Source organism: Merops nubicus, unplaced genomic scaffold (genome assembly GCF_000691845.1).
Source record: "Merops nubicus isolate BGI_N331 unplaced genomic scaffold, ASM69184v1 scaffold6474, whole genome shotgun sequence".
Taxonomy (NCBI): Eukaryota; Metazoa; Chordata; class Aves; order Coraciiformes; family Meropidae; genus Merops; species Merops nubicus.
The window spans coordinates 100,128-123,348 of NW_008602164.1; the positions used below are offsets into that span (position 1 = coordinate 100,128).

Consider the following 23,221-nt stretch of genomic DNA (forward strand, 5'->3'; position numbering starts at 1 on the left):
ATATTTTTACAACATACTGTGCATCCCTGAAATTTTTTTCCTCATTTATCACCCTAATAAACATCCGTGGGAGATGCTCACAGGGTCATGTCCAGAGGGTAGAAGATTTAAAAAAAGATTATTTCCAGGGTTACTAAATCTGACAGGAAAATGTGTGATTGTTTCTTCTGACTGCTCCTTATCTTTGGGGAAAACACAGCAGTGTCCAAAGCACAGGGTATAAAGCAAGCACTATTTTTGTTTCCAGTGACAGTGGGTTGACCTTCGAATACGACTCTATGAAGACTGAATCTATGAGAGTAATAGGGTCAGTAAGAGAGGCAGAAAATAACTTCCTTGTCAGTGATCTTTGCACCAAACCATGCTTTCCACTTTTACAGATGCTGGTGAGCTCTACAAGTTGCCTCTCACTATGGAGGACCTGATCTCCTACAGCTTTCAGGTGGCCAGAGGCATGGAGTTCCTCTCCTCCAGAAAGGTGAGGTTTGTGCTGGGGATTTTTCTTTGCAGAAGGATGGGATTCAGAGATGAAATCATATCTACATTTTAGTGACACCATCCTTGGGAAAGCTCCCAAAGGAAGAGCTGTTTTCCTCTTGGTGTTATAAATATAATGGTGTATTTATTCAAGTCTCCACAGTCCATAAACACAGGATCATGGCTGAAGGCAGTGGGTCAAGCCCATTCATTCAGTGAAGATCTTTTGGGCATAATTTTTTTTTTTTTTTTCTTCTTTTCAACATATATTAGGTAGGGAGCTCCAAATGAATCAGTGCTTTCCCTGCAAATGTCAAGGGGCTTAAAAACTTATCACTTTCTGGATTTGGGCAGCTTTGGGTTTCTTTAAGAGTTGCCATTGTTTACAGTAACTTATTGTAAACTATAGTCAACTTCCCCAAAAAAATATTAAATTGATCTCAATAATAATAATAATAATTTTTTAAAAGGATATGTAAGATGGTCAGGAAATTTGTTGGCAGGACTAAGGAAATGCAGTTTGATTGTGAAACTGTTTTATTATAGTGCATTCATCGTGACCTGGCAGCCAGAAACATCCTTTTATCTGAGAACAATGTAGTGAAGATCTGTGATTTTGGCCTTGCAAGAGATATTTACAAGAATCCTGATTATGTGAGAAAAGGAGATGTAAGTCAAGATGCTGTTTATTTACCCAAATGTTTATAACATATCATTTCAAACCGTCCACCAAAATGTTCTGTAGTCATTCATGTTTCCTGGCGTTAAAGAGCTTGAAAGCTGTCCTGGGTTTTATGTGAAGATGAGCTATCCAGATGCGTTGTAGATCCCAAAAACATTTCTATCCTCAGGCAGAAGGCTTGGACACACCAATTGTTTCACAGCTCTGCCCTGTCAGATTTTTTTTAGATGAGTTTCTTGGCTGGCTCAGCATAACCCCCTTACTCAGTATGCTTCCTTCAGAGAAACCAGTCCCTCCAAAAGAAGGTGCCTGTCCCCTGGTGCAGCCACACCAGGGCCACGTATTGCTCGTGGCACCTCAAGCAGCTGAGCTGGACTTGCTACCTTCAGCACTTACTCGGGCGTTGTGTTTGCTTCTGCTACGAATAGCAGGCAGTAAAACCCCCTGCCAGGCCTGAAGGGAAGGCTGTGTCAGCAAACTGTGCCTGCACCCACTGATGCCATAGGAATTTGGTGTGGGCGTTGGGGTCATGCAGTCTCCTTCTGGAGGGCTCACCCACCTGCCAGCCATCCCTCATTGGTAAATAGCTTTCAAGATTGACAGCACTACACGTTAGCTGGGAAACACTGTTCACATAACTTGGATGCTGCTCAGGAGACCCTAACAGGTTGTGCTCAGGGGGACTTGAAATGTTGCTGATACATTCCTGCAATTCAGGCCCTGAAAATTTCCTGAGGATCATCTCCAGCACCATCACAGAATGGTTTGCACTTGATCATAGGGTCTTCTCCCCAGTCCCAAGGTTGCTGGCAAGAGACTGCTGCTCTTGCATAGTCCCACCTCCCCTAAAGAAAATGCCTGGTCAATCTGGTCACAGGCTTCCAGTGACTGGTGGTTTGTGCTACATGTATTTTAAAGCCAACTTTTTACTGACAATTTGTTAAGAAAGTGTTTGAATGAGTGTGGGTTTATCTTGACTGCCTGTAAGGAAATCCCACAGGTTCCTGTTTGAATGGTAATTATTTACATAACAATATATAGTTGATTCATCTGTGATTAAATTCTTTTAGGCTTTGAAAATAATAGTCAGGTTTGTCCCTTTTACTCCAGGCTCGACTTCCTCTCAAGTGGATGGCTCCAGAATCCATATTTGATAAAATCTACAATACAAAAAGCGACGTGTGGTCCTATGGGGTCTTGCTGTGGGAGATATTTTCCTTGGGTACGTTAGCTCTGCACCCTGGGAGCTGGACTCAGCAGCAGGGACTTCAGCTTGTGGAAAAACATCCATTATCTTCAGAGAGCTTTTGCCAGGTCTTTAATAAGGAAAGACCTAAGTCAGGCAGAGGTGGGGTGTGTGGGTAGGGGGGAGAACTGTGTTTATCTCATGCCTGTGAACTGGAAATTTTAGTGCTTGCAAGAGCACTGAAAGCTGACTTGCCAGGCTGAAAGCCTTAATGGATGGCACAGCTACCTGAGAACTTTACCACCTATTTCTGCCATGGGCAAAACCTAGCCCAAGCTTCCCTCTTTTCCCTGTAGAAACTCCCAGTAGAAATGCAGGGCAGCATAGCTGACGCAATTACAGTGCTCTAACAGCACAAACCAGGCAAATTTAAAAGTGTTTTAATTGAATGTGGAACCCTGTGGGATAACAGCTGTGGGCTGGGGACTGAGGCACCATCTTCTGTGTCACAGATGGCATTCAAGATAGAGTGCCATGGGCTGGGTGCTCCCTCAAAAGCTTCTCACCCCTCTGTGGGAGCAAGGGAGCTGAACATACAGAGGTCTTTGCATGTCTCAGACTCCATCAGCTCAGTTTCCAGCCTGAGACCAGGTGGTTGCCCCAGCCCAGGAGGAACCCAGCACCCTGCTCAGCCAGGCTGCTGGACACAGCAGGCAAACAAGCATCTGCACAGATGCCACAGGATGAACTAGAGCATGCAATCCAAAATTAAAAGCCAGTGAGGCTTTTTTCCCCCCTTTCTTTTTCACGTGGAAAAGGCAGGATACAAGATGTACACTGAGCGGGAACAACAATGACCGTCAGAACAGAAGAATCTTAATTGGGTTCAACCTAGAGGCTGACAAAGGAGGCGAACAGCAGAGGAAACAATACTATACAATTCTCAGGACAATCAATCATTTATTAGCTTAAATACGTGTTGTTGCTCAGCCTGCCAACTCTTGTGATTTTATGGTCAGTCTCATAATACCTGCTATTTTTTTCTTAAAGCCCCAGCTCCTTGAACCTGGTGACTGTGTGACTCTCTGAAAGGTCTTTTTTTATTTTTCCTTTCTTTCGTTTTCCTTCTTCCTGACTTTTTTTTTTTTTTTTTTTTTTCGGTCTACAGAAATAAAGACCAGCAGCACAATCAGGTTGCACCTTAAAACCACAGAAACCAGAAAAATTATGCAAATGTACTGTGATCTGATTTAAAACCATGATTCCATTATTTTCAAGGTGTTTCTGAGCATTTTGGATTTGCTATTACTCTGCTTACTAGAACTTGGGGTAGGGTCTAAACCAATAGAGAGATCAGACCTGGCTTTTCTTGAGGGATGCTTTTCAGGTCAAATTCATGTGTATCTTTTGCATTCAGGCCAGGTAAGCACCACCAATAGTGCTGGGTTTGATCCTGCCCCCCTCCAAAGAGCAGGACTTGGAGCACCAGCAGCAGCAGTTCCCTTCCTGTGGCAGCTGGCAGGGGCCAAACCCTGTGGGGGCGATGTCCCCAGGCTCCCAGCTCTGCAAACAGATGCTGCGCACCCCAAGTGTTTGAGGGGGATGCACAGGGACAAAGCTAAGTCACAGGTAACCAGCTCCAGGCGTGTATGACCCTGTTCTCCCAATGTCACCTCCAGGTGCCTCTCCTTACCCAGGAGTCCAAATAGATGAGGATTTCTGCAGCAAACTAAAGGAAGGTACAAGAATGCGAGCCCCAGAGCAAGCGACCAAGGAGATGTAAGATGACTTTCTTGGCTTGTGTTGGGTACCACTGCCCCTCTGGGCTGCCTTACAGATGGTGTACAAGACTCTGTAAAAAGTAACCTGTGTCAACATACGGAAAACCAACCCACTTCTGCCTTTGTACCTTCTTGCTGTCAACAGCATCTTCTTGCACACCCCCTCCCTGGTCCCCTGCACCTCCCACGGGGCAGGAGAGGCTGAGGAGGGATGTGGACCTAAGGCCAGGGCAACACTGGGGCTGGGCTCTGAGGACAGATGAGTGAGCAGCCCGGAGAAGGAAGGTCATTCTTTTCTCTCCAGGTTGAATATTTTGGCGTGCACATAGATAAGTGCTGGAGGAATGTGACATTATTACCGCCGTCTCGACTTAGGAAGTGACAGTGGAGGCTTCCTTGCAAACACTGGGGTGACAAGGGCCCACCCTTTCCTGGAGACGGTGTCTGATGGCAGAGGAAGGTGACAGGGACCTGCAGCCTCCCAGCTCATGTCGCCTGTGCGGTTTGCCCGAGGACTTCCACCACAACATCAGCTGTCACTCCCCAGTCCCCTGGCTACAGTGCAGCCTCCAGCTGCTGCTGCATGCCAACACCTTTTCAAAGGCCTGGGGGATCTGAGTGAGACCCTCTGCCCTGGGAGCAGGATGGATTGTCTTGCTCAGGAAGGCACCTGCACCAGGCCAAACATGCATTCCATGTCTCAAATCATTCAAGAGCATGAACATATCCAGGGTATTTTACCTCCTGAGGCAAAATCAAGTACGTGCAGGTGGCACTTTTCAAGTGTTACGTCATGACTTTAAATAGCAACACTTACCAAAAATTGGTTCTGGAAGAAGAAAAAGGATGCAAACCAGCCATGACTATCTGGGAGTACTACCCATTGGCTAATTTTATTATCCCAGTGACAGCAGATAAGAGCTGAGTTTTTTTCCCTTCCACGTATTTTATTGCAGGAAGGAAAGCTTGACTTGACCAATATGAGGAAGTGACACATTTATATAAGTCATCTTAGGATGCCTTAACCTAAACATTGCCAGTTAATAGATGTTTAATACAAAGGTTTAATGCTTAATTAGGAATAAAAAAAGAAAGTATGACTAGTTGGCTAAGTTATTCTTTTGATGTGGTCTTCCCAATATCTTGTGGGAATATTTTTTTTTCTTTTTTTTGTGGAAAGTTTACTTTTTTACTTGTAGTAAGAGGCCTTGATGGTGTTGGAGAGCAACTCTGTAAAGTCAGGCAGGCTCAGAACTTAACTCTATTGATGACAAGCTGTCAGAGACTGTGCTGTCTTGGATCAAAGTGAGCTGTGACCCCCATGTGCTCGTTTTGCTTTTGTCCTCACAGCTACCAAATCATGCTGGACTGCTGGCGAAGCAATCCCAACGACAGACCGAGGTTCTCTGAGCTGGTGAAAAAGCTGGGAGATCTGCTGCAAGCAAACGCCCAGCAGGTACTAACGTCACGACCACGTGCTCTCACTGAGGCAGGGGCGACCAGGGAGTAATGCTTTCATTTCTTCTTTGCATTTAGGAAGGCAAAGACTACATACCCCTCAATAAGATATTTACAGCAGAAAGTGGGTCTCCCCCTGCATCTAACCCTCTGTGCAATGAACATTTTTCTGTTACAAAGTCAAGCTGTGGAAGCACTGAAAACGTCAGGTGAGATAAGCAAAGCTACGACCGAGTTTGTTGGGTGTAGTAGCTTGATGGATAGCCTGGTTTGGACCTGGATGAGAGAAAACAGAGACACTCCACAGGGCCCGAGCGTTCTGCCAGCCACTGAGCCACCACCGCAGGGATCCTGCTGGGTGGGGACAGCCCACTGGGGCTCAGGTGCTGCAAGGGGGACAACTGTGTGCAGCCCAGGGCTGAGGAGGGAGGTTTGGGTGGCATCCGGTTAAGGAGTCCCTTTTGTCTAAACTACCTTGATGACAGTTAGGCAACTGCTTAGAGAAACAGAAACACCCAGTGCTTCCTGCTTACGCACTTCACACACCAAAAACTGTCCTGCTTTTCTTGTTGAACAGATACATAAACACTTTCAAAATAAAAACACTCCAGCGCATAAAGACATTTGAAGAGCTTCCCATCAAGGAAACGCTTGTATTTAATGTAAGTGCCTCTCAGGCCAAATGATATACCATTTATTTCTTTTTATTTGTGTGACAGATTTATAAAAAGAGAATCAAGACGGGGTTTTACTGTTTTGTCAGCTCTACTGATACGAGGTGCAAGATTAGCTGTGCTCTCAGTATGGTGTTATTCCACTGTCTTACAAATGGGGGTCAGCACATCCTTGCTGACCAGGCCATTGCCTGCAAACACTCCTTTCCTGATAAGAAATGGCTGGTGCCAGTAGGTCTGCAAAGTACAGCTGCCAGAGTCCCACTTGAGTCCCACTGGTGTGGAAGAGCCAGTTAAAATACCTTTGGATTTGTATTTTCATCTCAATAGTAGTGCACAATGAGAATCATGGCTTGTGTTTCCATCAGAGCTTCCTGGTAGGGTTAGGTCCTGTTATCAGGCAGACAAGCTGGGGAAATGTCTACTAACAGGGTACGCTTGGGATGTGAGTGGACATGAGTGAGAGGTTGAGGGAAGCTTTTAATGACCTGCTTGTATGCATTAAGCAGTGGGAGGTGGGAAAGGCATGGTGGTCAGGGTTGAACAAGTGGCTGGTCAGAAGTGGTTCTACCTTGCACATGGATACCTTTCTTTTAACACTCTGTATCTGCATTAACAGCATGTGTTTGCTGCACCCCAAGGCAAGAACAATTTGGAAAGGCACCATTAAATACCTGGGCACTGCAGCACCTCCAGCATGAAGGCACTGTTTCCTACAGCTCTCTGAGTATAAACAACCAAAATAATGGGGAAACTCAGACTGAAGAGGAATTGAGACCACTGTAACTTTCTACAGATAACACCTAATAGCATTGTGTCTTTCATCTTTCTTCAAGGATTACCAGGCAGACAGTGGGATGGTGCTGGCTCCAGAAGAACTGAAACGCTTCACGTGGACAGGCAGCAAGCAAAAACGGACACCCTTTGGGTCTGTATTTTATGTACCCTTCTCCTCCTTCATGTTTTAGAGGGCAAAGGAGGATTCAAAGTCCCCGTGCTAAGTCATGCCTAATGAAAGTAGCTGAGGTATCCCCAGTCCCTGCAAACACTCTTGTTGAGTCACAAGATCCTTGGTTGGATCAGCAGTCAATCATCTCCCACATCTAACATTCCATATACCTTTGAAGACCCTCAACCTTTTTGATGCACATTGCCAGTATGAATTATAGCTCTCTACTGATCAGCCTGATCTTCATCTTAATGCCAGGCTGGACAAGTGAGTGCCAAAGAGCACTAAACCAAGATAGAGGTAGGTAACTGTAGGAAACAAGCCCTTGGCAAGGGGAGGAGGAACGTGTGGCTGTGAAGGATTTGCAGTTGTTTCCACAAGTCCCCAAGGGCAACCCAGCTGGGCCAAGGCTCTCTGTGCTTGTTTTTGCCCTTCTTTTCATGACTCAGCTAAGGACAGCCCATTTAACACCCATGGGCTCAGGATGCTAAAGTGGCAACTTTACAATAGATGGATGTGAGGGCCTCACTTCTCTTCCTGCCTTTAAGCACTTCAAAATATTGGCCACCTTCCTCTGGCTAATTCCCGACAGCTGCCCAAGCAGGGAACTAGGGCTGCTCTGAGGAATACGCCGCACTGACATGAACCCTCTGTAAATGGGAACTGTTTATTTTCTGCATGCTGGTGGTGTCTCGGTTCCCAGCGCTGGCAGTGTCTGAGGCTGGTTTCAGCTGGCTGCCCTCAGCCAGCCCGGGCAGTGCCCAGACCCAGCCTGGCGTTCCTCTCACGCTGGCAGGAGGTCAAGGCCATCCTGCCATCCTGCCCGTGCCGAACTTGTCAGTGACTCACAGCTGGGCGGGCTGGGAGGTGTGGTATTGTCTCCATGAACAATCGGAGCTGGCTGAAACGTGCAGTCAAGGCACAGAGGACTTATTTCAAGAAAAATCCCAGTGACTAAGAGGGCGTTGGTTCAACACACAGAAATACATGGACGAGAGCGTGCGCGCTCACACAGCCAAAATACACAGCGTGCAGGGTAAACGTGCTGCCAGCAGGAGTCTGCAATGGAGCATTGCTCACGTGTGGCAAAGCCAGGGTGATTCAGGCTACTCCCAACAAGTGTTGGAAAAGCCCTTCTCCTGCTTTGACCACTCACATCTCAGGAAAGAGGCTTCTGAGCAATCTTAAGGTACTTAGATTCTATTGAGACAATATTCCATACTCTCTTTTGAGGAGCCAGCTATTACAGAGCTTAGAATTTCTGTGGATAGTGGAGTGCAACATTTCCTAGAAGTGGTTTAACCCATTTTTTTGTGTAAATGTCATATTTCTGAAGGCTGCTGTCAGCCACAGAGACAACATGGCAGCATTCTCAAATGAAATGCATGAAATGCTTTTTTCTTTACTTGGTGCAGAATACACGGACTGTGCCCCAAGCATCCCTCCAGAACTGCCTTAAGGAGCATTTTCAGCTGCAGAAGGAAAAGGAATGCTTGGATGGGGGAAAAAATTGAACTCAACAGTGGCTGCTAGAATGTAAATCCTTAGGGAAACATAACAGTTGGCTGAGAACATACAAGGTCATCTGGCCTGCAAGCTAAACAAGTGGTACTGTAGCACTATGCCAAAAAGCACTGATGTAAGTGAATACATGCAGTGACCCTTTAGTCTGCACACATTCCTAAAAGTGGTAGCTTCTTAGCTAAGCATCTTTTGCTGAGGTTAAGTTGGAGCAGTAAATAAATAGCCTTGAAAGTTGTACTGAACGCTGGACAGGGTGGAGCCTGGAGGCATTTGACACATCCAGGCTGAGCTAACCAGGTGCACAGTCCTGCTCCTTCCTTGCATTTCAAGCATCACAGAATCATAGAATCACTCTGGTTGGAAGAAATCTTTAAGATCATCAAGTTCAACCTTTAACCCAGCACTGCCAGGTCACCACTAAACTATGTCCTTAGCACCACATTTTTTAATCCCTCCAGGGATGGTGACTCAACCACTTACTTTCCTGGGCAGCCTGTTCCAGGGCTTTACAACCCTTCCAGGAAATATTTTTTTCCTAATATCCAACCTAAATCTCCACTGGCACAACTTGAGGCTCTCACTATCCTCTTGTCCTATCACCTGTTACTTGGAAGAAGGGACTGGCCCCCACCTCACTACAACCTCATTTGAGAGAGTTGCAGAAGGAAATAAGGTCCTACTTCAACCTCCTTTTCTCCAAGCTAAACAACTCCAGTTCCCTCAGCAGTTCTGCGCAGGACTTGTTCTCCAGGCCTTTCACAGCTTTGTTGCCCTTCTCTGGGTGCCTCCAGCACTTCAATATCCTTCTTGTAATGAGGGTCCCAAAACTGAACCCAGTATTCAAGGTGTGGCCCCACCAGTGCCAAGTACAGGGGGACAATCACTTCCTTAGTCCTTCATCCTTCTCTGTGGTCCTCCACGCCTCTTGTGCTGACATTTCTGCTTGGCTTGGCTTGCAGAGGTCTGCTTCAGGTCACTGGATGATCAGAAGGACAGCCTCAGAATAGCTCCTGAGAGAGCAGTAGCAGCTCACCATCAGGGCAGCTGGTGCCAGTGCCAGGCTGAGGAAGGAGTCGCCCTACTCTTACCAGCAGCTTAGAATTAGATCACCTTTGCTGCAATATCAACTGCTCCCAGAGCACTTACCATCACGCTGGAAACCTCCACACCACAGTTTAGGACAGAGATGCAGGTAAATGCACTTGCAGCAGGGGGTGTGTCCTGAGCCGAGGCTGAGGATGCTGCATGGCCATGACCCTGCAGCTCCCTGCTCGCCTGCAGGCTGGGGTGGGCTGGTCTGCCTTCCCCTGGGCTCCTGCATTCCCCTGCTGCCCAGGGCAGAACGATTTGGCTCAGTGTGATGTTTTTTCAGTTCAAAGCACCTGAAATCACATGTGAGCCAGCCAAGGTGGGGTGACACTTTTGGAGCAGCACAAGTGGGTGGTGTGCCCTGGAGCATGGTGCTAGAGGATTCAGATTGAACTGGGCCACAGTGGGACAGTGCTGAAGGACTGCGTAGGGTGGAAGGAGACAAACTAGTGCATCCTACCTGTCCCCAGAAGTGCACCCAGGGTTTGTTTCAGAAGAAACTGATCAGCTGTCTCCAGGAGAGAGCCAGTGCATGCACTGGTGCATCCTCAGTGTGACCAGCAGTGTGCCCAGGTAGCCAAGAAGGTCAGCGGCATCCTGGCTTGGATCAGAAATAGTGTGGCAAGCAGGACCAGGGAGGTGATCGTCCCTCTGTATTCGGTATTGGTGAATCTTGGGCACTGTGTTCAGTTTTGGGCACCTCAATACAAGAAAGACATTGAGGTGCTGGAGTGGGTCCAAAGAAGAGCAACTAAGCTGGTGAAGGGACTGAAGAACAAGTCTTATGAGGAGCAGCTGAGGGAACTGGGGCTATTTAGCCTGAAGAAAAGGAGGCTGAGGTGGGGCCTTTCAGGATGCTGTAGAGATGCAGGTGCTGGTCTCTTCTTACAAGTAACTAGTGATAAAACAAGAGGGAATGGCCTCGAGCTCCTCCAGGGGAGGTTCAGACTGGACATTAGGAGTAATTTTTTCACTGAAAGCATTGTCAGGCATTGGTAACAGGCTGCCCACAGAGGTGGTTGAGTCACCGTCCCTGGATGTGTTTAAAAGCTGTGTAGATGTGGTTCTTTGGTATACGGCTTATAGGTGGACTTGGTAGAGTAGGGTTAATGGTTGGACTTGATGATCTCAAACATCTTTTCCAACCAAAATGATTCTATGACCAACTCAAGGGCCAGGCCCAGGGAAAAACAGAGCAGGGAGCCAGCTTATCTAATGGTGCAATTGTACCCCACTGATCCAGGTGAGCCCCTTCCTCTTGGGCTTCTACTGCTGTGGAGGGAAAGGCACCAACATGCAAAGCTCACCCTCGGTGTCATCAGCCAGAATCCTGGGGAACCACTCAGACCCAGGTGGCAGTCAGGATCAGAACAGAAATGGTTGCTGCATGTCTTGGACTTGCTGTTGTGATTGGGATGAAAGTAAGTGATACCATGAATGGCATAAAGAGAGAAGTCTTTACTTATGGAAGACCTCAGGAGACAAGATCCCAGCAGAAAGGTTTGGAGGCAGAGAAAGAATGATCTTCTGAGGTCTGCTCCTTTGCAAGTGCAAAGGATCCCAATTGCAACTCTCTTCTTGCTTTTCAGTACTGGTGAAAAAGCCCAAACCAAGGCAAAAATCTTCAGGCCACAGAATCTCTTGAGTCAAAGCAAATTGCTAAGCCAGAAAAATGTCCAAGAACTCCACCACCAGTGGAATAAGTATCTCAGGTGCTGCCGTCAGCCTCTGATCTCCCTCAGTTCTTGAATTTGTCAGGAAAGCAGCAGTCATTTCCACCAGCAAATGATTCCAATTAAAACCCAAGCAGAGAGAGTTTCTAATTTATATTCCTAGAGTGGAAAGGAGAGAGTTCACAGCTACAGTTGCCTTTAAGCTCAGTCTCAAAATGAAGCCTGACTACAACAGATGCCAAAACCCCACAGGCTCCCTCAAAGCTCTCTGTGGGAGCAGTGCACTCAAGGTAAAATTAATAGATGCAGCTTTACTGGTATAGAGGTTTGTTAATGAAAGTAGATGCCAAGTCTAGCTCAGAAGAAAATTCTCTGGATGGAAGAGCCTGATGATGAATGAAAGGATCAAATGGTGATGATTTTAAGGCTCATAATTTTGCATGCACACTCCACTTTCGCAAGCCCACTGCTCCCTAAGACTCACCATTACAATCACAGAAGCATTTCTCTTTAAACCCATCACAAAAAGTCCACTGAGCCTGTGAGTAAACTCACCAGATAGTTATGGAACTTATCCTAAGGCAATAACTCAGCCATCTGCCAATAGATGCAATACAAAAATATGGGATGCATCTGCAGTCCTCATCACGAGGGCTCCTGCTCACAAACTCCATCTACAAACAAATACAATGGGATGGCCTTCTTGGGAGGACCCTCCAACTTCCCACAGTAGGACAGAAAACAGAGACCACAACCCTTAAAAAGCACAGGGGCTTGGGAGCTAAAGACTGAGAAAACTGTGACATCTAAGAGAAACTGTTACTTCTGCATTTCCTCATAGGGAACAGCCCTGTGCTACCAGTTCTGTACTTTAAAAGATCTAACTGTGCAAATTAAAATGAAAAGCAAAACCCTGGGCTCTGAAAGCCTCAACAGATGTTCTGACTGTATTCTCTGGAATTCAAGACTAAGGCTGCCAACACTCCTGACCTTATAAATGGAGAGGGACGGAGTGTCCATGAACGTAGAAAAACACAGGGGAGGGAATCTAATTTTAGGCATTGCAGTCCAACATACGTTTACATTAGGATTTGACACGTAATCAGTGATGGAAAATGCTCTGATTTGTCCTATGTCTACAGATAAATCTTCAGTATCTACATTTTATTGTGTGAAAGTTCTCATTGCCTTTTAAGCACTGTGCTCCCTGAATACGAGTAATGAAGTGCTGCAAGGCAAGCAGTGTCATCAAAAGTGGCTCAGCTAAGAAGACATTTAACTCCTTTTGTAAAGACCATCTTATAAAAGGTAGCCTACAGGATAATTGGTCCTTTGTGGGACAGGAAAACTCTAATTCAAACCTCAGTTTGAAGGTTCATGCAGTTCATGTCAGTTCAAAGCAGTTCATGTCTGCTGCCAAGAGAAGCCAAAGAGAGGAGATACCCAGTCTTTTTGCCCTTCCTCACAAACATCAGCCATTTACCTTAAAAATTCGACCCAGCATTAGGCTTTGGGAACACATACACTTGTAGCTTTCTGCATTTGCCCCCAAGTCTTGAGACCTTTCATTACTTCACTCCTGATCTAAAACAAAACCCCAACCAGCTCCCTTAGGAAGAACCTATGGGGATGCACAGCCCAGCAGCAGCACAGACGCCAGATACTCCACGAAGTTTCCCTCCCTAGCACGTGCCACAGACAAGCAGTCAGAGCTCAGGCTGAGCAATCAAGTACTCCTCGTAAGCACCAAGACTCTTAATACTTACACTGAACACAAGCTCCTTAACAGCCCTGTTCAGTCAGAGCATCTCTGGTCAGGAGGGGACTCGAGGGGGAAACAGAACACTTTCAGTCCTCCGTTCCACTCTCCCATTGAGCAATCCCGTCTGCATCAATGCCATTCACATCGCCCGAGAACAAACAAAGCTGCTCCTTGTGGGGTGCCTTTGCTCAAGCCATTAAAACAAGCGCCTGTACACGCCAAGTACGCTAACAGTGACGCTGCTCTCTTACAGCATGAAAGGTGCCAGCAGGAGCAAGGAGTCGGTGCTTTCTGGATTAATCAAGCCAAGAAGCTTCTGCAGTTTCAGCTGTGAGCAGCTCAGTGACTCCAAGCGAAGATACACGTGTGGCAACGCAGTGCTGGAGAAAATGAAAGCGAGCCACACCCCCCCTCCTGACTACAACTCTGTCGTCCTTTATTCTCAGCCACCTGCTTAAGTATTTCTAGGCCAAGATTTAAATACGCATTTAATCCAAAAATGTACTTCTGCAACTGTCAGTTTGAAAACTTTCACCCAAGTAATTTTAATTATCCTAAAATTCAAAAAGATATCATTGGCTTAATCTCAACAATCTGCTTTTATACAAAATGCAACAAGCGTATACAAAAAATAGCAAAGTACTAGTGCTTAGGCCTTGACTTTCCCAAATGCTTAGGATGGCAAACGCAGTAAGGAGTCTTGCAAGGCAAGAGTTCTAAATTTGTGTTGCAAAACACAATTGGCAAGGATAGAAAACTAAGATCAGAACCAGGGCTGCAACAACGGGGAATACATATCAGTTCCATTTGGACGGGCCTGCTGAAGTCAAGTAAATATTCTTGGAAGTTTTGCACTTTGTCAGTATGCCAACACGCACACACTGGAAACAAACCACAAGGTAGATACGTTAAAGCCAAGCTCTGTCCACAAAGCCTTGTGGACCTTCTAACACTGCACTGATAATGTTTTATTTATGGGAATCTGTCTGAAAAGACAGGACAGCTACTAAACTGCATATACTTTAAATGAATCGATCACTGGAGACTTTGAAGAGATTAGTTAGAAGTGACATGGCAACCTCCCTGGAAAGTTAGGGCAGCTTTTTATGAAAACAGTTGAATTTCCTTATTAGTTACCAGTATCTATGTACAGGAATAAAAATGTATAGTTCTTTTGCAGCTGGCTTTTGTATAGCATCTCAGAAAGGGCACGAGCGCTCTTTGTCTGAGAAGCATAAGGATGCATCACCCCCTTCCACTTTTGAATGCAATATTAAAATGAGAGTTGACCATTTAACACTGTAGCTCTGATGTCTTCCAATTCAACTAGTGCCCAATCTCAGACTCCTGTGGTCCACTATAGATATATATTAACTCAAATGCTACTTATAATATGGTTCTGACCTCTTAAAACTCAGCTTAGGAGCTGTGAATTTAACCCACTAACAGAATTAAAGGCAAATTATCTTTTGCATATTTACAAAGAAAAATGTTCTTGGATATTCACATAAAAGAAATATGTAACAATTCTGTATCTTCCTGGTGAAGATGATATCAGTTTTACTCATCTATTGCACTGTCTCTCACTAGTAAAGTGTATTTGATCTTGACCAAAACTAAAGTTTAAGAACCATTTCTTAACTCCAATTAGGAAAAGAATAGTTATGGGATGATGAATCTCAAAGGAAACATTTGCACAGTGTAAATATATAAATATGCTTTTTGTGCATAAATATTTAAGAAAACTGGACTACAAAGATTACTTTTATATGAACCCCCTAAGCTTCTTCAGATGTGAAGAACTCCTATTTTGTCTTGCATTTTCTGTCTTCACATTATGTATTTGGCTGCTAAATTCATATAATAAAGTTTGCTTTTGAAAGAATCCACAGAGTTCTGCCAAACTCGTTAATCCATTGTCAGACTGCTGCAGAAGATGTTTCAGCACTGGGCAGCACTAACGCATCTGGCAAACAACCCATCCCATGGAGCACTTCTGTGAGCAAAGGAGAGTAGGGAGTAATTGCACAGAAGGCACACTTCTCAGGCCTGGTAAGTACGCTCTCTTCTTCAGAGGATCTCCATCCATCAGAAGCTGGGGATGCCGCCTCCACAGAGATGTTCATTCGATTGCTCTCTGCTACAGAGCACCTTACAATAATCTGAGGGGATCTCCAAGCTACAGTGCAGCTGCACTATGCACAAGTGCTGGAAGAAAGTGGAGATGAAACTTTCTCTGAAAGGCAGAGCGTACGGGGCTCGCCCACTGCCGCAGGAGTTGTGTGCCTGTTGCTGCACATAAGAAGGAAACTGGAGACTAGAAGTGCATCAATGAAACTTACTGCTGCTCATGCAACAAAATTTCTAAACCACTGCAATTTAAGGGATGACGACTCCATGTTAAATGTTTGCAGGGAGCATGGTCAGGATTGGACAGATATAGGAGATTTTACCCCACCAGTAAATCATCTCACCTTTCACTGGCTAACAATACAGAAAATAACTCTGGGAAAGGAAGCTGTCATGACTCCACACCCAAATTATCGAAGAAATTAATCCATGTTGTTATTGGGGGAAAAAAATCTCAAACATGAACATAAGAATATTGTAACAGAGTTAAGTTAGGCTTAGGTAGTGCTTGTCTGCAGACCTAATCCAACAGAAGCAGATGGGACTTGACTTACAAGTTAAGGAAATGTGTATGATTCTAGTTAATATCTCCAAGTTTTAGGACATCTGACAGATCATAAGTGGCAAGTGCTAAACACACTTTGTGAGTCACGACTGTTTCAACTTTGCATTGCAGACAGTGGATACAGAATAAATATGGCAGAATTAAATACAAATCTGGCGCCAAAGTTGAAAAGCCCTGTACGCAACTTCAGAACTTCACACTGTCAAAATAAGGCCACATTATTTCTGGTATTCTTTATTAAAAATACTGCTGTACACATGAAGAATGAAAACAGGATTAAAGATGAGTAACACATATCGGGATCATGACATTAAAACTTAACATACTGGTGCTTTTTAGGGGAAGCAGTTGACACCTGAATTACTGAAACAAGGGCAAATCAAAAATACATAGGTACCCTCAACAGAATATTTACAATATAGTAAATACAGCAACAGAATTTTAAACAGGTACAAAAATTAAAATGACCAACATCAGATGATTTCAAAGGTTGTCCCTTCTGTGCTTTTAGCTGTAAAAAAGAGGAAGGTCAGAATTAAATTTCCCATCTGGGAGGGCACATCCTGGTGGCTCATTTTAAATACAGATACACAGTTCTTCCTATGAATGGATCAAACTACAACTTTAGGACAACCTTCTAAATGGAATTAAAATGGGGTAGAAGGGCCCTCCCCCAAAAAACACCTAAGCTGAACTTCAGACTGTTCAAATCATTTCCAAATACAGACCAAATGAAATAAATAAAAAACAAAGCTCAACTTTTTTTTTTATTTTATGTATTACCTGACACCAAATATTTTCTGGCTGACATCTTGTATGAAAACTTATTAGCTGTCTACCTTTTTTTTTTTTTTTTTTAACCAAGTCCTGAGGTTACTAGGGGCTGAAGCAAACTGACATTATGCAAATACACACAGGTTTGCAATTTAGACATGTCTTGCAGAGGGTGGTTTGCTGGTCTAAAAAGGATGAGAATTCAAGCCCTATTTTACCCCTGCCTTACACTTTCATAAAATATTGGTCCACAAATTAAATTTTCAAAGGTTCCCAAACCCCACAACTGAACAGATGATCCCCTTTCATTTTCAAAGAAAACAATACTGGAAAAAACCTCAGCCCGCTTATAAATTAAGCATTTCATATTTCTTCTAGAATACAAGTACTTCTTTTTTGTACAAAAGAATTACAATATGATTTGTCAAAAAACATATAAAAGACAGCTGCTCTTCCTCAAATACATGAGCTAATGATAAAAGACTGTTTTGCATGTTCACTTTTCAAAGTTCCTGTTCCTTTTATATTAAAAAGAACATTCTGGCAACTGTTATCGTTTGAATATTAAACATTACGTTCCTTTTAAAATTCATTTGATCAAATGCAACAATAATTGATTTTTAAACTCAACAACTGATGCTACCTAATGTGGATTCAACCACATTTTCTAAAATGTGTAAAGCATGTCCCTAGTCTTCAAAGCTTTCGATGTGAAGAGAGTTGCTTTTTTCTTGATGCAAGTCTCAAGGCGGAGAATCATTTTAAAGCTTATAAAAGTGGACAGAGAAATATTAAAAACTTCTCTGAAAACTACAAATATTGAGAATTATTAAAATTGATGTCAGTAACATCAGTTGCAAGTGCTTAGAGTCTGTCCTGACCTTTTGAGTTTCCACATTTTCTTCATGGTGAGCACCCAGTGCTATTAAAACATTCAGTGCTGGGAAAGGATAGATACAGTCTTCACTACTGCTTTAAGGAAGGAAATTCCTACATATTTGGCAGTCTTCAGTATCAAAGTGTAGGTGTTTAACTAGAAATCCCATGAATACCCAAGTTTGGAGACAACTGCATGTCCAAATATTAGAAAGGTAACTGAGGAGGAAAATTCCAGACTTTTGAGACTGAATTACTTCAGGAATATTCATGTGTTGAGTATTATCAAAAGTAATATTACTTTGGGCTAAGCAGTGACTGCAAAGGCACAGCAGATCATTATCCCTCCAGATTCAGGCTGTAAAACTTGAAAAGCTCTTGATGCCAGACAACTGCTGTGTTTAGTTAATCTTCTTTTAACAGTGTCTTTGTATCTGTATCCAGTGTAGCGTACCATAATAAAGCTGTGGTTCAAAGAACAGAACTTTATACAAAAATTATACTGTAAATAACCTAAAGTAATACACTCCTGAAACTTCAGGCATTTAAACAATTTCTTTAAAAAAAAATCTATTAAAAAAATTGCATAAATGTAAATGCTTCTGACTAGCAGGAAAACGTACAAACAGTTTTTAAAAGGCGCTGGTTGTGGTTAGAGCAAGTTCGATATGCTCCTTAAATTACAGATGTTTCCTATTATGCTATTTTCGTCACTTCGCTTAGACAAAGTTTAAATCAAATGGCAGGGGACTTACTTTCCTTTTTTTTTTGACAATTCACTGATACTTCACTTGACTGGCTTTAAAAAATTTTCATTTTCTCACATTTCTTTGAGCTAACAGTGGGTGGCATACAGAGCTTGCATACAACACACTTTTACAGATGTTACGAACTAAACGGTCATTAACAGAACACAATTTCTATTTACCTGGTCCTTTATGCTATTCTGGGTGCAAATAATGTAAAAAAATGAATAAATTTTGCTATATCCTCAGTGACAAAAATGTATCCCAGAAATGTCCTTGCAAAGAGTTTCCCTTAAGTATACAATGTGGCAAAACTTCAGAGATCAGAAAAGTCTTAAAAAAATTAAAATTAGTGCATATACAAGTGGAAAAAATAAAAGCAGGAACATCATGCACCTGATGTGTTCCTTAATCTAAAATAAATTCTTCACAGATAAAGCCTCCAATGGCAGCCTTAGCTCTAGGATAAGTGAAACATTCTTCCCTTCAAGTAACAGTGTACCTGACTGAAGTGCAAGCAGCTTTGCTCATCTCCTGTTTGTTTCCCAAATGTGAAATGAGATGACAACAACAATTCAGCTGTAGTGCAATTTGCTATTGGTTAAGTCCTCAGCAATGTCCTGCATGCTTTCAGCAAATACTACAACTGACCATTTGCGGCTGCAATCAGTTCTTGAAAAGTATTTTCAAAGCAGCGTTTTAAATCGCTGTAAGTTACCACAAGTACACTCTTCTCATCTCTGGAAATGAGGCTTATTTTTTCTGGCACACCAGCATCTAACTGTAACAAGAATGCAAAAGATAAAATAAAAGAAGTGTGAAAGAAATGACAAAACATTTCCCCAATAACAAAAGCAATCAATTTCTTGGCAAGCACGTTGCTGTGGTGCAGCTCAAATCTGCTAACGCCACAGAAAGGAAGGATTTGAACTGCGCCACAACAATGTACTTGCCAAAAAATCGAGACATTTTGGTCTTAACCTGATGGACATTCCAGACCTTTTGACTAGGTTACCATTGTTTTCTTCCCTTTTCATAAAGCTAATCATCCTGCAGTGCTACTACCGTACCCTGCACAGAAAGCCCAGCAAAGCCTCCACATAGCTCCTGACGAACAAAACAGGGTTTGACATCACATTTGCACATAACATCCACAAGCTTCCATGTAGGGTAGGTACGTAAATTACTTCTTGCCCATTCTAAAAATGAACTAATGGATGGATCGAGCCCGGGTAGTCTGCAAACCCGCAGAAACCCAAACCTCATGGTTTTGGAAGGAAACGTTCCTAAGCTGTATGGTACATTTCAACCCTTTAAAAAAAGATTACAGAGTCATAATCCATAAACAAATAGATAATTTTGGGTTAAAGATTTACGTCTGTTCCATATTTGTTTTCATGTTTTGTCCTGACTTCTCAAATTCAGTAATAAAAAATCCCCACGTGTTACACTATGTAGAGATGTACCATTAAGTCCCAATTTGAAATGGAGAAATATACTACTTTACACACTGAAGGCCCTGCAACACTCTATCTTATGTTCTCCACACTTTGCAAGAAACATTCATCCATGGAGAGTTTTCAGACTCCCTTATAATGCAGCACTTTTATAGCTCTCTTTTAGTCAATTATTTGGAAATACCAATATATCAAGAGTACAAACTTTCTTGTTCCAATACAGCAGATGGGGCAGAGACAAGTGGGATATGACACTACTTAGACAGTCTTTGGAAATACAACCCCAGCAGGATTAAATAAACATATTATAATGTACTGAATAGTAGAACAATTAAATTTGTCACCGAGATGGTCCACTAGCTGCTATCTGGAGCAAGGCAGCAAGTTAGAAATTTCTTAAATTTGTCTTCTAAAAATAGTGTTCTGAGCATAATCTTAAAAGCTGGAACCTCCCCAGTGTAAAGTTCCTGCTTTGTAAATAGCTTCAGAAGGACAAAGGCAAGCCAATTAACTTTTAATTCTTGTAGAGTAGGATAAAACCACCAGTCTCTTCCAACATTCATTACAAAATATCATCCTGAAGTTATCTGTGAAATATTATCTACTGTTCCCATTTGCATCACACAAGAAATCAGTGAATTACCTTAATGAATGTAGAATATAGAAGATCTGTTTTAAGAAAGCCACACAGCTAACTAGAAACATCAATATTTATGGCTTTCTTTCTCTCCTCCTGTGGAGGTATAAATCAGTATCTCAGCTGAAAAGATTCCCAAAACAATAATTTTCATCCAAAGGTATGCTTTCAGAGAGTCACAGGAAAGCCCGAATAACCACTTCTACTAGTACACACTACAGTTTCAGAAGTGTATTTTAGAGTGTATTTCCAAAGTAGAGTTCTGTAAGCCTTACATTTTTTTGTGTGCTGAGCCCACAACCACAGAAGAGAAGAGCCTCTGTTCAAAAAGGTAGGCCATGAACATTTATAGAACAATTCTTTCATTCTTTGACATCTCTTACCTGACCTACGAATTCAGGACTGTCCCCTCTTGCTACAGTACTGTACGTACAGGTCACTGCTTTCAAATCATGATGGCATTTCACTGCCTATTTGAATATCAACATTCTTTATTTTTGATTTAGCCTCAGTGCCTTTAGTGTCCTTTTTAAAGCGATTACAGACACCAACCAGAAAGATAAAAAGGAGGTTAAAGAAATGTACAACAGTGGTCTAACAGGAGATTAAAAGCCCGGACAATTTGGAAAGATTTTACTGTAGTTAAGGCAGTTATTCCATGTTAAAGGATCTGAATATATTCTTTTTTTTTTTTCTGGAAAAGAAAGTTGAGTGTTCTTTTCGTAGAAAATACCAGTCACTGAAACCATATTGTCAGTGTCTGCATCACCATTCTCTGCAGACTAAGTGGAATGACCAAGCAACTATGAACAAACAAAAAAAGCAGCAGCATCATAGTCCCCTATGAACTATCAAAGTTTGGCAAAACCATGTAAAATAAGTTGAGAATCAGCTAATGTAATTTTTTTATTTATGGAGCAAGACAACTTCTACAACTACTGAAGATCCTGTGGTCTCTCACATATCTACCACTATTAATGATGAGAGTTCTCAGCTAGAATTTTGCTAGTGGTGCAGATCTTGGAAAAATGCAAATAGCTTTCTTAAATCAGCCTTGGAAAACAAAGGGCTGGAGAGGCTTGGGAAGTTGTCAGAAGAGGACTTAACATATTACATCACAGCACTGTCCTGTAAGGATTTTGCACAAATTTCTATTGCAGTTTCCCTCCTGTCTCCTACTCTGGTCAGCACAGTTTGGAACGGATCCTCTTGCCTTATGACCATGCTCTGTGATACCTATACCAGCAGAAACTGCCCCCAGTTTACAGGGTTTCATGGATCCTTTATGCTGTGTTGAAAGACCAGAGTAGCATAAAGGGACCAGCACTGCTTATCCACAGCATTCAATGCATTCTAGGATGAAAAGTTAATATCATATCTCACACTATATTACTGATTTCCAATTTTAATATTAATGTTCTAAGTTTATTTAAAATATCCATAAAATTTGAATATTAGCTTAGTGAATACACTGTTTTCATCCAATGCAGGGGGCAAATAACCATCACTTAAATCACGAGAATTAACCTGTTAATGCCAACTTGCTTTGAAGTGGAAAATTATTTTAAAGGAAGATAACCCAAACAAATTTTTAAAAGCTAATCCAAGTACAGTGTACCTTGTTAAGACATGAGATAATGTGACTGAGGTCAATCCAAGGCGTACCCGCTTCCGTCACCTGATGGAAAAGGTGATCCCGAAAGAGCTTTAGTAAATACCTGTCTCCAGTTTCTGACCACGTTGGGTCCTTCTGAAACCTGGAGCAAAACAAAAGCTCACATTAAAGCTCAGAGAGTTAAGAAAAATCAAACCCCACAGATATAAATGACTCTTCAATCTAAACTGACTAATCTCACTGCTCTGCTAAGCTACCAGTTATGATTTGCAGTTATAGTCTTGCCCCTGCCACAAACTGAAGATAACAGGTTCAAAGTTTCTCAGCTGCTGAAGTACACAAAGTTAATGTCTACCAAATGCCAACAAAAAGTAATGGAAAAAAGCAAGAGTTATGTTCAGCAAATGTAACATGGAAATGTTAGAAACCAGCATTACAAACAACTCCAGGTCTGCTCAATAGGATGGAAAACACAGCAGGAACACTTGATTTTTATGTATTAGTTGATAAAAACAAACTGAAAACTAACTGGCTTAAAACCAGCATATACATCATTTGCTACAGTTAAAGCAAGCTATGTTTTTTTTTTTTTTTTCAAAAACTACTCAGAAGAGAATGCTAAGAGAAAACATACTAAAAAAAGTTTAAGCAACCTTGGCATATCTGTTTGTAGCCTTCTTGTCTCCTTTATTTAAGGTTTTGGTCAAAGTCACTTATCTTATTTTTCTCAAGGCTTCCTACATACTCAATTTATTCAGAGGCAAATATGGGGGAAATGTTTAGATTAAATTTATGAGGGAAGAAACCTTGTTTCACATACTCTACATCACAAAAACAAGTATTTCTTACTCTGGCCTCTCATTGATTGTTCCCAATTTTGCTAGAAGCCTAAACAACCTTCCATTTTGCACTTCCTAGAAAACAAGAAAGATTATTAAAGTTTCTGAAACATAAAATTATGACACTTATTTGCAAAAGATATACAGCAGTAGTACCAATGAAGCACTATTAATTACAATGATTCATTTATTTAAATAAGAGCTTATCTTTTTTTTTTTTTCAAAAAAGAGATCAAATGCATTATATGTTATCAACATTTCAATGCTCATTTTAACACTTCAAATTATAATGTAGAGATTTAAAAACCAACAGCACCTCACTGCTTC

The 23,221-nt window shown here is 42.4% G+C and overlaps 2 protein-coding genes across 4 annotated transcripts in view; one reads left to right on the forward strand and one right to left on the reverse strand.

The window, feature by feature from the left end:
• LOC103770961 (vascular endothelial growth factor receptor 1-like) overlaps positions 1–13,734 on the forward strand; it is a 99,495-nt gene extending 85,761 nt beyond the window's left edge. Inside the window, 9 exon segments of the mRNA XM_008938239.1 lie at positions 381–478; positions 1,024–1,146; positions 2,270–2,381; positions 4,025–4,124; positions 5,477–5,582; positions 5,663–5,793; positions 6,162–6,246; positions 7,095–7,186; positions 13,509–13,734. Of these exon segments, the coding sequence (XP_008936487.1) occupies positions 381–478; positions 1,024–1,146; positions 2,270–2,381; positions 4,025–4,124; positions 5,477–5,582; positions 5,663–5,793; positions 6,162–6,246; positions 7,095–7,186; positions 13,509–13,713 (1,052 nt within the window). The 3' untranslated portion in view covers positions 13,714–13,734.
• A 2,438-nt stretch (positions 13,735–16,172) lies between these two features.
• PAN3 (PAN3 poly(A) specific ribonuclease subunit) overlaps positions 16,173–23,221 on the reverse strand; it is a 67,307-nt gene continuing 60,258 nt past the window's right edge. For 2 of the 3 annotated variants that reach the window (XM_008938243.1, XM_008938242.1), the window contains exons 16-18: positions 22,905–22,969; positions 22,059–22,197; positions 16,175–19,127 (exon numbers count right to left, since the gene is read on the reverse strand). In XM_008938243.1, the coding sequence (XP_008936491.1) occupies positions 18,987–19,127; positions 22,059–22,197; positions 22,905–22,969 (345 nt within the window). In that variant the 3' untranslated portion in view covers positions 16,175–18,986. Of the gene's footprint in view, positions 19,128–22,058; positions 22,198–22,904; positions 22,970–23,221 lie in introns of all 3 variants that reach the window. The other variant, XM_008938241.1, reaches the window with a different exon arrangement.